The 13,641-nt window shown below is 44.9% G+C and overlaps 1 protein-coding gene across 1 annotated transcript; it reads right to left on the reverse strand.

Annotated features, from left to right (window-relative positions):
• Nucleotides 1-271: 271 nt before the first annotated feature.
• Nucleotides 272-2,767, reverse strand: LOC109765157 (myricetin 3-O-rhamnoside 1,2-glucosyltransferase UGT709G2). Its single transcript, XM_020323931.4, has one exon. The coding sequence runs from the start codon at nt 1,816-1,818 to the stop codon at nt 436-438; it is 1,383 nt and encodes a 460-aa protein (XP_020179520.1). The 5' UTR covers nt 1,819-2,767; the 3' UTR covers nt 272-435.
• Nucleotides 2,768-13,641: the final 10,874 nt, after the last annotated feature.

Consider the following 13,641-nt stretch of genomic DNA (forward strand, 5'->3'; position numbering starts at 1 on the left):
CCTACAGTGATTCAAAAATTATCAGGCAGTACAAAATCCTTGCCTTTTGATGCCATGTTTATCTGGGCTTATGCTTCAGCTTTTGCAGTTTTTCCACTTTGGCTGTAACGTATGAATGCAACTTGAAGGAAATCATGTTACCTGTTTGCAATTCTGTTTTGCCATGATTCCCCTGCGGGTTGAGAATCAATGGGGCAATATTTTATTCTTGATCATTGCTTTCGGATCCACGAGAAGGTTCATGGAAAGAATAAGAGCCGGCGGCTGGTGATGGGGAGAGAAATAATAATTATTGTGATGATCCAACACCATGTCCATCAGACCACTGCCATGAGGAAGCATGGGCGGCAAATTACCAGTAAACAATGTGATTGTTTTACAGGACTATGTGTCTGGTAGTACTGAGATGTAAATGAGAGATCACTGCAGCCTGTGCTAGTTTCCATCAATTCTGGGCTTGAGAGAGGACCTGACGCTGAGCTCCCTGATGAAGCGGACGAGACGCTCCAGCTCCGACGACGACGACCCCGCCTCCGCAACATCCAGCCTCAACTGCTGCGCCATGGCCTGGGCCGCTTCCCTGATCTCGTTGGATGCCATGACCTCCCTCACCGTCCTCTCCACGACGCCTCTCTCGCAGACGTCCTTCATGTCCAACCCCGTCTTCCACACGGCGCCCACGAAGCGGCTGTTGGTCTGCTGGTCGACGAAGAAGGGCCAGCACACCATCGGCATGCCCTCCACGGCGCACTCCAGCGTCGAGTTCCATCCGGCGTGCGTCAGGAAGCAGCCCACCGCCCGGTGCTGCAACACGTCCCGCTGAGGTGCCCACTCGACGACGCGCCCCTTGCCGCCTTCCGCTGCCCCGACGGCTTCTCGGAGGAGAGCAGGGCTGGTAGTCTTGACCATGCCCGGCCGGAGCACCCAGAGGAAGGCGTACCCGGTGGCTGCCAGGCCGGAGAGGAACTCAGCGAACTGCTCGTGCGTGATCACGGCGAGGCTCCCCAGGCTCACGTACACGACGGACCGGTCCTCGTGGCCGTCCAGCCACGCCATGCACCCGTCGTCCTCCCGCCACAGGCTTGGGCTTGCGGCGGAACTCGACCTGGCGTGCAGTGGGCCTATAGCGAAGACGTCGCTTGTGCCCGACGCGAGGTGGGCGAGCGCTGGCCGCTCCATGGACGCCGCGGTGTTGAAGATGAGCGCACATGCCTTGCTGGTACGACCGACGACCTCGGCAAACTTGAGCACCAGGGGATCTCCGTCGCCTTGCTCGGTGCAGTAGAGCCCACGAGGAAGATCTCGTCGCCGGAGGAAGCCCTCCATCCCCGGAACGCTACACACCAGGTCATCCGCAGTGAAGGGGGTCTCGCCGAGCTCGACGAGCTTGGGCATAGACAGGAACGCCAGGTAGCTGCACGCGCTGTGCGTGACGAAGGAGAGCGCGGGGATGCCGAGCTCCTCGGGGATTTCGATGGCGAACGGCATGGTGCCATCGGCGACAACGCATGTCACTGGCGCATCAGCGGCAGAGAGAAGCGACAGGAGCAGGGCACGATATGCGGCGCTGCCGGCCGTGCACATCGACTCCATGAACTCCAAGAAGCCGCGGGGGTGCTCGTCGGGAAGGCCGTCAGGGATGGACAGCAAGCGTAGGCGCGGCGGAGGCGCCTGGGCGAGACGGCGGAGGTTGTGCTCGGTGTGGAGGAACGTGACTTGGACGCCGGCGTCGACGAGGGCGGTGGCGAACTGGAGCATGGGGTTGATGTGTCCCTGCCGTGGCCAAGGGAACACGAGAACGTGCACCGCGGCATCCATCTCTGCGGGACAACTCGGTCCGGCGTGTAGGTGATCTCTAATAGCATGCGTCCGGACATGTCGCTGTTCGTTAGTTGTATCGGCACGGCAAGAATATTTTTTTTTTTAGAGAAAGGCACGGCAAGAATGTTAACTGTATTTTTACCATGGAAAAGAAAGTTCAATCTAGAAATTTTTCACCCTGTAGCAAAATACTGAAATCCACTGAATCTCTGATTTTATTTCAACCAAAAGACCAAAACAATTACTTGAAATTTATCCAAATATTTGGTAAATTAGAAAACATTTTGATTTTTTCTTTTGTGTACTATTGAAATGGCTAGAATATTTGATCCAAAGGTAAATATTGCATTGCCTCCCGAAATTATGAAAATTCAGTGAATCACGTCGAGAAAACCATGATTTTTACCAGGTCATCTTTTGGTCCATCATCATTATGGTTATCATAATCAGGTTCATCACCATAAGAGCATCTCCACCGGGTGATGTATTTTGAGCACACACAAAATAGTTTTACATCGTCAAAAACTGAATTTTGCATCACCTCAAACATGTTTGCTCCAACACATGATGTAAAATAGGGCATCATTTTGCTCCAACGGGTGATGTGTATTGGACACAAAAATAGGCAAATTTCAAACATGGTCTTGATACAAACTAAAACATGGTTCTGATACAAACTTAAGAGTAGTTCGATAGAAAGATACTTCAACTACGAAACAAAAAGAAAATCTATTGCAGAATACTCATCGGAGAGGTCGTCCCAGTCGATGTCGGAGCCCGACTCGTCGTCCTCATTCTTCACCGAGTCTGAACTATCAAGCACGACCACCGTCAAGGGGCCAGCCTTGTCCTCCTCCTCCATCTCCTTGTTCGCCTTGTTCCACGACGCATAGAACTCGTATTCCGCCTGCACGAGGTACGGATTTTCTGCCGCAAACCTCGCCATCGAGGCCTCATCCTGCCGACTAGAGTCACACTAACCAAGAACGGCCCGTGTCTAATTCTTCTCCTTGACAGTCGTCGGCTCGATGTCAGGACCGATGAACTCCACATCGGCCTAGTTGTTGATCTCCAGGAAGTTCAAGTGGGACTTTGGTCGGCTGAGCCGCCAACAAGCCTTGTCGAAGGTGCAGGCGGCGCTGTCTGGCTCATCCCACGAGTCGAGCCAGTAGCGCATGTCGTCCTGCGTGATCTCGGCCGAGTAATGGTCGGATTCATGGCCATGCATGCTGTGGAAGCTGGTGGAGTTTCTCAGGCGACGGTGCAGGTGCGACCGAAACGGGCGAAGAGAGGCCAAGGTGGAGGGGGAGGCTAGTTCTGTGGCGAAAGGGCTCTGTGGCGGCGGAGGATTCGGGGGATTCAGTGGTGGCTCCGCGACGGATATGGCGGCGGCTCCGATGGGTGAAGAGGAACGGAGAGGGGCGGAGAGAGGCGTGGGAGGCCAAATCTAAGCCGGCAAGGCGCGGCAGCAGCATCCAGGTGGTGCCGGTAGGCAGGTGGAGGAAGTTTCGCGCTGCGCGCAGTACATGGGGTTTTATCCATTTTTACATTTGGGCAACTGGCTACATGATGTAAATATACATCACCTAGGGGTGATTTTACATCAAGCCCTAAAATTGTACCACATAATTTTACATATACATCACATGTTGAAGCTAGATTTTTGGGCATGGTGATGTATAAAACGGTTTTTACATCAAGTTATGTATTTTACATCACCTGTTGGAGATGCTCTAATGCTCGGGAATTCGCAAGGCACACACTTGCTAAGCCCTGCCCAGCCACTCGACTGCCTCACGCTTCACGAAGTAGTTGGATCCCGCATGAGGGCACATTAAGTTTTAAATTTTAATCGTTGAAACTTACAATTTTGCATCTGAAAGTTCAGATTTTTCTCCGTCTCGAGTATCAAATTTCAGAGTTGAAATATTAAGCGGTTTTTTAGTTGATCGCGGATACTAAAGTTGTTGTTTCACTGGTTGCTCGGACTAAGTTTCAGGAGTTGAAACTTTTTTTTTTCAAAATCGTCCAAATGTATTCGATATGGATCTTATGTGAAAGCCTTCATCACAAGAAACACAAATATGAAAACATAACTTAATTTAGACATTTTATTCAAAATATTTGAAAGTTCAAAAATCAAAAGTAAAAAAAAAACACGTGTGAGAGTCTCGGTGCCCCTGTACCTGCATACCCTAAGAGTTGGTACAACTTTTCCTTCATGTCAAAAAATCTTCTCTCTCATATTTTGGTACCATACTATATTGAATTGAATTGAATCTTCGCTCTAACCCCTTCATGTTAGACCATCTATAGCTAGACTTAGCAAATACGGTCCCCTAAACATCCGCGAATGCGCTTAGTCAGTGTCCCGGCGTGTTTGTTTTGAGCCCCATTTATTTGTGCATGTTGCCATGCTCCACATTTTTCCCTTACATGTCCGGTCATCTGCATGTGATAGTTCGAGATAAAGAGGGAGAAATAAAAAGGTTGTTCAGGGTGAGACACGTCCTACGTGGTGGATCTATCGGACGCGTCTACGAGTCTTTATATCCAACATATATTTAGTCTCAATATAAGGGAGTATATGCATGATATAAGGAATCTGGTTGGGTCACTTGTGGATCTGATTGGGTCACTTTTTTAATGTCTCTTGTCTGGTCATTGATCGGGCACGTCTACAGACGTTGGGCGAAGCTATTGATGCTCCTCCTACTTTAGAATACCTGCTCACTCAATCAGTTTGACAATGGAGTGGAGAAGAGAACGAGATGCTGCCTAAGTCCAAGTGGTGCTACACGCCACGTTGAGATTTAAATATGATGTTACATACAAATATGGTTACATGCAGAACACCTCGACACGTCGCGTAAAAATAGTTCAGACTGCAGATCAAACGAAGACCAAATCGGAGCAAGCGTGTCCGCACGTGTTGGTAGGCAATAGTGGTGAAATCCTGTTCTTATTGGCATTCTATAAATTGCAACTGATGGCATCACTGCTGATTTCATCAGTCAATTATTGATTTGGCTACTTGGCTTTTTAGCAGTTAGGTAGGTATTAGTACTAGATACCAGATACAACCATTTTCTATTCGATAACTATATATAAGTATGTTCCAAGATTACAAATAAGAATATATTCATAAATACTTCACAAATTCTATAAATAGCAAAATTTTAGTTAAAAAAATGGAATTTTGATTGGGACGAAGACAAGCTTAGATAGAACGAATTTCCAATCGTTGATGTATTTCAAATCTGCCAGTACTAACAAGGAAATGGCAGATTTGGAAGAATGAAAATGTCCAGTACATTCATGATATCGGGTACGTAAGACGAATACAAATATTGGTTTCAATGCGCTACATGTGCTAGGTATCGTATGAAGGAAGTAAAATGTTGTTGCAGATACGATAGTACATGATGGTGAATTATAAAACATAGATGTCGAGTATGTATTAAAGTTGTTTCACTTATGTTATATAATAAATGGAGGAACAATATTGTGGGTAGGATAGAAAAACAAGCTATGATGCAGAGAGGTAAGGTATTGTTTTAGATATTTCCAACTAATATACATAGATAAAAGATATATTAAAATTATATTGGAGAGGCCCTAATGTCCAAATACGCAAAGTTTCTGAATTTTCATGACCAGATTCCAAATGAAGAAATGGTAACTCGTTATAAATATGAACCTGCATCTTTTGTTCTGCGACGAGACCAATCATCATCTCGGTACAACCGATTTGTTAGGGTTTGGCTGTGGCTCTATCTGGGATCAACTCGGTGGGTCCGGGTGTAGAGATTTCGGTGGGACTGAGTTTTGATTTTAGGGTTTGGACAGATACGATTTGGAGAAGGTGACTGAGGGTTTTGGAGCAATATCTTCAAGCACTTGAGCAACTGAGTCATGATCAAAACCTCATCCCCTTTTAATAGTATTGTTTTTCATATGGACTCAATGTGATCTTGGACCACTTAACAAAAAATATAGAGTCTTGAAGCTTTTGCCAATCCATATCCTTAGCATTTTAGGATGCAAATGCTACGAAATATTGCCTAACATAAAAAAAATGCAAATGCCACAAGCATGAATCAAAGTTAGGAGAGTGCAATAGTGAAATAGACACCATCAGTTCGGCTCAACTCAGCAGCGTGCGAGTCACACTAGGCTGTTAGTTTAGCCACTAGCAGCGGACCGACTACATGCTGCCGATATATTATGACTAGTAGCGTTCACTTGACACCCTGCTAGTAAGTACTTACCAGTGGCCTCTTACTAGCGGCGCCTCACGCCCTCACCTAGGTACTATCGAACGCCACTAATAAGGAGTTATTGTACTAGTGGGAGGATCGAGACCACACAAGTGCTTCTAGTCCTCTTGTATCTCCATGTCGGCTAGGTGTTCATCCTTGTCGTCCGTCGCAACACATGCGCTTGTAGATCCATGATGCTCGCCCCATCCCGTGAGATTGTGGAGGACATATATATGAGTCAAAGAAGTAGAGAAGTCACGAAGTGCTCATGTGAGCGCTAGCACTAGTGAGCTTGTTATCTATGCCGCTAGTCTGTCCCGAGATGCACACTCCCGGAACACCATTTTGTATTGCCGCCTGCTCTCTGCTTGCAATCAATATATGCCAGCCAACAGTTGAAAAAAAAGTTTGTCCCGAGATGCACACTCCCGGAAGTATAGGCACATGTATTGTCTCCGTATTCTATTTATTATCATGTGTTGTGGCCAATGTCACCCCGTTAGTCACGAACGGCGCAGTTCGGATGGACGCGGACGATACGAGTGTCAGACGGTAGATTCTGTACTAACGCCGTCACACTGCTTGTTTATGGTGTCTACCCATTGTAGCAACCAGCCTTCCCCAACAAGGATCCTCCTCTCCATAGCCCTCACTATCGCCATTCGCAATGGGCAGTTCGTCCCCATCGACGCCTGTTCAGCAAAGACCCCGGCGGCGGATCGACGGTGCTGTCAGTCTGCATTTGACACACTTCCATGCCCTGTCTAATTGCCGGCCATTGTTTTTTTTTAAATGAAGGCAAAAGCTTTTCCTCATCTCATTAATAAAGAAAAGAGTAACCAGGTTTAAGAGCGTCATTACTCCTCCACAAATGATAGAAAACAAAGCCTACTCTCGCAGCATCAATGATCCCAAATGTTTAGCCCCGACCAAGACCCAATTTTTGGCCTCTACTTTGACGCCCTCGAACACAGTTGTTGGCATGGAAGATTTCTTCTGGAACACCCTCACATTTCTCTCTTTCCAAACCTCCCAGGATACGAGCGATATAAGTGAGGATACGACCTTTCTCCGGTGCCCACGCCTGAGCACGGTCCTAGCCCACCACTCCTGGACCGTTGGGATCCCTGTCCAAGCGATAGTTGAAGGAAATATGCCCTAGAGGCAATAATAAAGTTATTATTTATTTCCTTATTTCATGATAAATGTTTATTATTCATGCTAGAATTGTATTAACCGGAAACATAATACATGTGTGAATACATAGACAAACAGAGTGTCACTAGTATGCCTCTACTTGACTAGCTCGTTAATTAAAGATGGTTATGTTTCCTAACCATAGACATGAGTTGTCATTTGATTAATGGGATCACATCATTAGGAGAATGATGTGATTGACTTGACCCATTCCGTTAGCTTAGCACTTGATCGTTTAGTATGTTGCTATTGCTTTCTTTATGACTTATACATGTTCATATGACTATGAGATTATGCAACTTCCGTTTACCGGAGGAACACTTTGTGTGCTACCAAACGTCACAACGTAACTGGGTGATTATAAAGGTGCTCTACAGGTGTCTCCGAAGGTACTTGTTGGGTTGGCGTATTTCGAGATTAGGATTTGTCACTCCGATTGTCGGAGAGGTATCTCTGGGCCCACTCGGTAATGCACATCACTATAAGCCTTGCAAGCATTGTAACTAATGAGTTAGTTGCGGGATGATGTATTACAGAACGAGTAAAGAGACTTGCCGGTAACGAGATTGAACTAGGTATTGAGATACCGACGATTGAATCTCGGGCAAGTAACATACCGATGACAAAGGGAACAACATATGTTGTTATGCGGTTTGACCGATAAAGATCTTCGTAGAATATGTAGGAGCCAATATGAGCATCCAGGTTCCGCTATTGGTTATTGACCGGAGACATGTCTCGGTCATGTCTACATAGTTCTCGAACCCGTAGGGTCCGCACGCTTAAAGTTCTGTGACGATTTATATTATGAGTTTATGTGTTCTGATGTACCGAAGGTAGTTCGGAGTCCCGGATGAGACCGGGGACATGACAAGGAGTCTCGAAGTGGTCGAGACGTAAAGATCGATATATTGGACGACTATATTCGGACATCGGAAAGGTTCCGAGTGATTCGGGTATTTTCGGAGTACCGGGGAGTTACGGGAATTCACCGGGAGGAGTATTGGGCCTTATTGGACCATACGGGAATAGAGGAGAGAGGCCAAAAGGAAGGAGGCGCACGCCCCCCCCCCTCTGGTCCGAATTGGACAAGGGGTGCATCCCCCTTTTCCTTCTCCCTCTCCACCTCTTTCCTTCTCTCCTACTCCGGAAAGGAAAGGGGAATCCTACTAGGACTTGGGAGTCCTAGTAGGACTCCCCACACTTGGTGCGCCCCCTCTAGGGTCGGCCCCTCCCTCCCTCCTTTATATACAGGGGCAAGGGGGCACCTCTAGACACAACAATTGATCTCTTGATCTTTTAGCCGTGTGCGGTGCCCCCCTCCACCATAATCCACCTCGATCATATCGTAGCGGTGCTTAGGCGAAGCCTTGCGTCGGTAGCATCATCATCACCGTCATCACGCCGTCGTGCTGACGGAACTCTCCCTCGAAGCTCTGCTGGATCGGAGTTCATGGGACGTCATCGAGCTGAACGTGTGCTGAACTCGGAGGTGCCGTACGTTCGGTACTTGGATCGGTCGGATCGTGAAGACGTACGACTACATCAACCGCGTTGTGCTAACGCTTCCGCTTTCGGTCCACGAGGGTACGTGGACACACTCTCCCCTCTTGTTGCTATGCATCACCATGATCCTGTGTGTGCGTAGGATTTTTTTTAAAATTACTACGTTCCCCAACAATGGCATCCGAGCCAGGTTTTATGCGTAGATGTTATATGCACAAGTAGAACACAAGTGAGTTGTGGGCGATATAAGTCATACTTCTTACCAGCATGTCACACTTTGGTTCGGCGCTATTGTTGGATGAAGCGGCCCGGACCGACATTACGCGTACGCTTACGCGAGACTGGTTTTACCGCCGTGCTTTGCACACAGGTGACTAGCGGGTGTCAGTTTCTCCAACTTTACTTGAACCGAGTGTGGCTACTCCCGGTCCTTGTGAAGGTTAAAACAACACTAACTTGACGAACTATCGTTGTGGTTTTGATGCGTAGGTAAGAACGGTTCTTGCTCAGCCCATAGCAGCCACGTAAAACTTGCAACAACAAAGTAGAGGACGTCTAACTTGTTTTTGCAGGGCATGTTGTGATGTGATATGGTCAAGGCATGATGCTATATTTTATTGTATGAGATGATCATGTTTTATAACCGAGTTATCGGCAACTGGCAGAAGCCATTTGGTTGTCGCTTTATTGTATGCAATGCAATTGCCCTGTAATTGCTTTACTTTATCACTAAGCGGTAGCGATAGTCGTAGAAGCAATAGTTGGCGAGACGACAACGATGCTAGGATGGAGATCAAGGTGTCGCGCCGGTGACGATGGTGATCATGACGGTGCTTCGGAGATGGAGATCACAAGCACAAGATGATGATGGCCATATCATATCACTTATATTGATTGCGTGTGATGTTTATCTTTTATGCATCTTATTTTGCTTAGATCGACGGTAGCATTATAAGATGATCTCTCACTAAATTTCAAGGTATAAGTGTTCTCCCTGAGTATGCACCGTTGCAAAAGTTCTTCGTGCTGAGACACCACGTGATGATCGGGTGTGATAGGCTCTACGTTCAAATAGAACGGGTGCTAAACAGTTGCACACGCGGAATACTCAGGTTAAACTTGACGAGCCTAGCATATGCATATATGGCCTCAGAACACTGAGACCGAAAGGTCGAGCGTGAATCATATAGTAGATATGATCAACATAGTGATGTTCACCATTGAAACTACTCCATCTCACGTGATGATCGGACATGGTTTAGTTAATATGGATCACGTGATCACTTAGAAGATTAGAGGGATGTCTATCTAAGTGGGAGTTCTTTAATAATTTGATTAACTGAACTTTAATTTATCATGAACTTAGTACCTGATAGTATTTTGCATGTCTATATTGTTGTAGATCAATAGCTCGCATTGTTGCTCCCCGTTTATATTTTGATATGTTCCTAGAGAAAACTAAGTTGAAAAATGTTAGTAGCAATGATGCGGACTTGGTCCGTGATCTGAGGATTAACCTCATTGCTGCACAAAAGAATTGTGTCCTTGATGCACCGCTAGGTGACAGACCTATTGCAGGAGCAGATGCGGACGTTATGAACGTTTGACAAAGCTCGGTATGATGACCACTTGATAGTTTAGTGCACCATGCTTTACGGCTTAAAACCGGGAATTCAAAGACGTTTTGAACGTCATGGACCATATGAGATGTTCCAGGAGTTGAAGTTAATATTTCAAGCAAATACCCGAGTTGAGAGATATGAAGTCTCCAACAAGTTCTATAGCTAAAAGATGGAGGAGAATAGCTCAAGCAGTGAGCATGTGCTCAGATTGTCTGGGTACTACAATCGCTTGAATCAAGTGGGAGTTAATCTTCCAAAGAAGATAGTGATTGACAGAATTCTCTAGTCACCATCACCAAGTTAGTAGAACTTCATGATGAACTATAGTAAGCAAGGGATGACGAAAACGATTCCCGAGCTTTTCATGATGATGAAATCGATGAAGGTAGAAATCAAGAAAGAGCATCAAGTGTTGATGATTAACAAGACCACTAGTTTCAAGAAAAGGGAAAAAGGAAAGAAAGGGAACTTCATGTAGAATGACAAGCAAGTTGTCAATTCCGTGAAGAAGCCCAAAGGTAGACTAAAGCCTGAAAGTGAGTGCTTCTACTGCAAAGGAAATGGTCACTGGAAGCAGAAATGCGCTGAATATTTGGTGGATAAGAAGGAAGGCAAAGTGAACAAGGGTATATTTGATATACATGTTATTGATGTGTACCTTACTAGTGTTTATAGAAGCCCCTCGGTATTTGATACTTGTTGAGTTGCTAAAAATTAGTAACTCAAAACAGGAGTTACAGAATAAATAGAGACTAGTTGAGGGTGAAGTGACGATGTGTGTCGGAAGTGGTTCCAAGATTGATATGATCATCATCGCACACTCCCTATACTTTCGGGATTAGTGTTAAACCTAAATAAATGTTATTTGGCGTTTGCGTTGAGCATGAATATGATTTGATCATGTTTATTGCAATACGGTTATTCATTTAAAGTCAGAGAATAATTGTTGTTCTGTTTACATGAATAAAACCTTCGATGGTCATACACCCAATGAAAATAGTTTGTTGGATCTCGATCGTAGTGATACATATATTCATAATATTGATGCCAAAAGATGCAAAGTTGATAATGATAGTGCAACTTATTTGTGGCACTGCCGTTTGGGTCATATCGGTGTAAAGCGCATGAAGAAACTCCATAAAGATGGACTTTTGGAATCACTTGGTTATGAATCATTTGATACTTGCGAACCGTGCCTTTTGGGCAAGATGACTAAAACTCCGTTCTCCGGAACAATGGAGCGAGCAATAGATTTGTTGGAAATCATACATACTGATGTATATGGTCCGATGAATATTGAGGCTCGCGGCGGGTATCGTTATTTTCTGACCTTCACAGATGATTTGAGCAGATATGGGTATATCTACTTGATGAAACATAAGTCTGAAACATTTGAAAAGTTCATATAATTTCAGAGTGAAGTGAAAAATCATCGTAACAAGAAAATAAAGTTTCTACGATCTGATCGTGGAGGAGAATATTTGAGTTACGAGTTTGGTCTTCATTTGAAACAATGTGGAATAGTTTCGCAACTCACGCCACCTGGAACACCACAGCGTAATGGTGTGTCCGAACGTCGTAATCGTACTTTACTAGATATGGTGCGATCTATGATGTCTCTTACCGATTTACCACTATCGTTTAGGGGTTATGCATTAGAGACAGCTGCATTCACGTTAAATAGGGCACCATCTAAATCCGTTGAGACGACACCATATGAACTGTGGTTTGGCTGGAAATCAAAGTTGTCATTTCTTAAAGTTTGGGGTTGTGATGCTTATGTGAAAAAGTTTCAACATGATAAGCTTGAACCCAAATCGGAGAAGTGCGTCTTCATAGGATACCCAAAATGTTGGGTACACCTTCTATCACAGATCCGAAGGCAAGATCTTTGTTGCTAAGAATGGATCCTTTCTAGAGAAGAAGTTTTCTCGAAAGAAGTGAGTGGGAGGAAAGTAGAACTTGATGAGGTAACTATACCCGCTCCCTTATTGGAAAGTAGTTCATCACAGAAACCGGTTCCTGTGACACCTACACCAATTAGTGAGGAAGCTAATGATAAAGATCATAAAATTTTAGATCAAGTTACTACCGACCTCGTAGGTCAACCAGAGTAAGATCCGCACTAGAGTGGTACGATAATCCTGTTCTGGAGGCCATGTTACTTGACCATGACGAACCTACGAACTATGAGGAAGCGATGATGAGCCCAGATTCCGCAAATGGCTTGAGGCCATGAAATCTGAGATGAGATCCATGTATGAGAACAAAGTATGGACTTTGATTGACTTGCCCGATAATTGGTGAGCCATTGAGATTAAATGGATCTTCAAGAGGAAGACAGACGCCGATAGTAGTGTTACTATCTACAAAGCTAGAATTGTCGCAAAAAGGTTTTCGACAAGTTCAAAGTGTTGACTACGATGAGAGTTTCTCACTCGTATCTATGCTTAAGTCTGTCCGAATCATGTTAGCAATTGCCGCATTTTATGAAATCTGGCAAATGGATAAACAAAACTGCATTCCTTAATGGATTTATTAAAGAAGAGTTGTATATGATGCAACAAGAAGGTTTTGTCATTCCTAAAGGTGCTAACAAAATTTGCAAGCTCCAGCGATCCATCTATGGACTGGTGCAAAGCATCTCGGAGTTGGAATATACACTTTTATAAATTGATCAAAGCATATAGTTTTATGCAGACTTGCGGTGAAACCTGTATTTACAAGAAAGTGAGTGGGAGCACTACAACATTTCTGATAAGTATATGTGAATGACATATTGTTGATCGGAAATAATGTAGAATTATTCTGCAAAGCATAAAGGAGTGTTTGAAAGGAGTTTTTCAAAGAAAGACCTCGGTGAAGCTGCTCACATATTGAGCATCAAGATCTACAGAGATAGATCAAGACGCTTGATAAGTTTTTTTCAGTGAGTACATACCTTGACAAGATTTTGAAGTAGTTCAAAATGGAACAGTCAAAGAAAGAGTTCTTGCCTGTGTTACAAGGTGTGAAATTGAGTAAGACTCAAAGCCCGACCACGGCAGAAGATAGAAAGAGAATGAAAGTCATTCCCTATGCCTCAGCCATAGGTTCTATAAAGTATGCCATGTTGTGTACCATATCTATTGTATACCCTACACTGATTTTGGCAAGGGAGTACAATAGTGATCTAGGAGTAGATCACTGAACAGCGGTCAAAATTATCCTTAGTGGAATAAGGATATGTTTCT

Source organism: Aegilops tauschii, chromosome 7, assembly GCF_002575655.3.
Source record: "Aegilops tauschii subsp. strangulata cultivar AL8/78 chromosome 7, Aet v6.0, whole genome shotgun sequence".
NCBI lineage: Eukaryota > Viridiplantae > Streptophyta > Magnoliopsida > Poales > Poaceae > Aegilops > Aegilops tauschii.

Coding starts and splice junctions, on each gene's coding strand:
- LOC109765157 (XM_020323931.4), bottom strand. CDS start 1,818: ATGGATGCCGCGGTGCACGTTCTCGTGTTCCCTTGGCCACGGCAGGGA.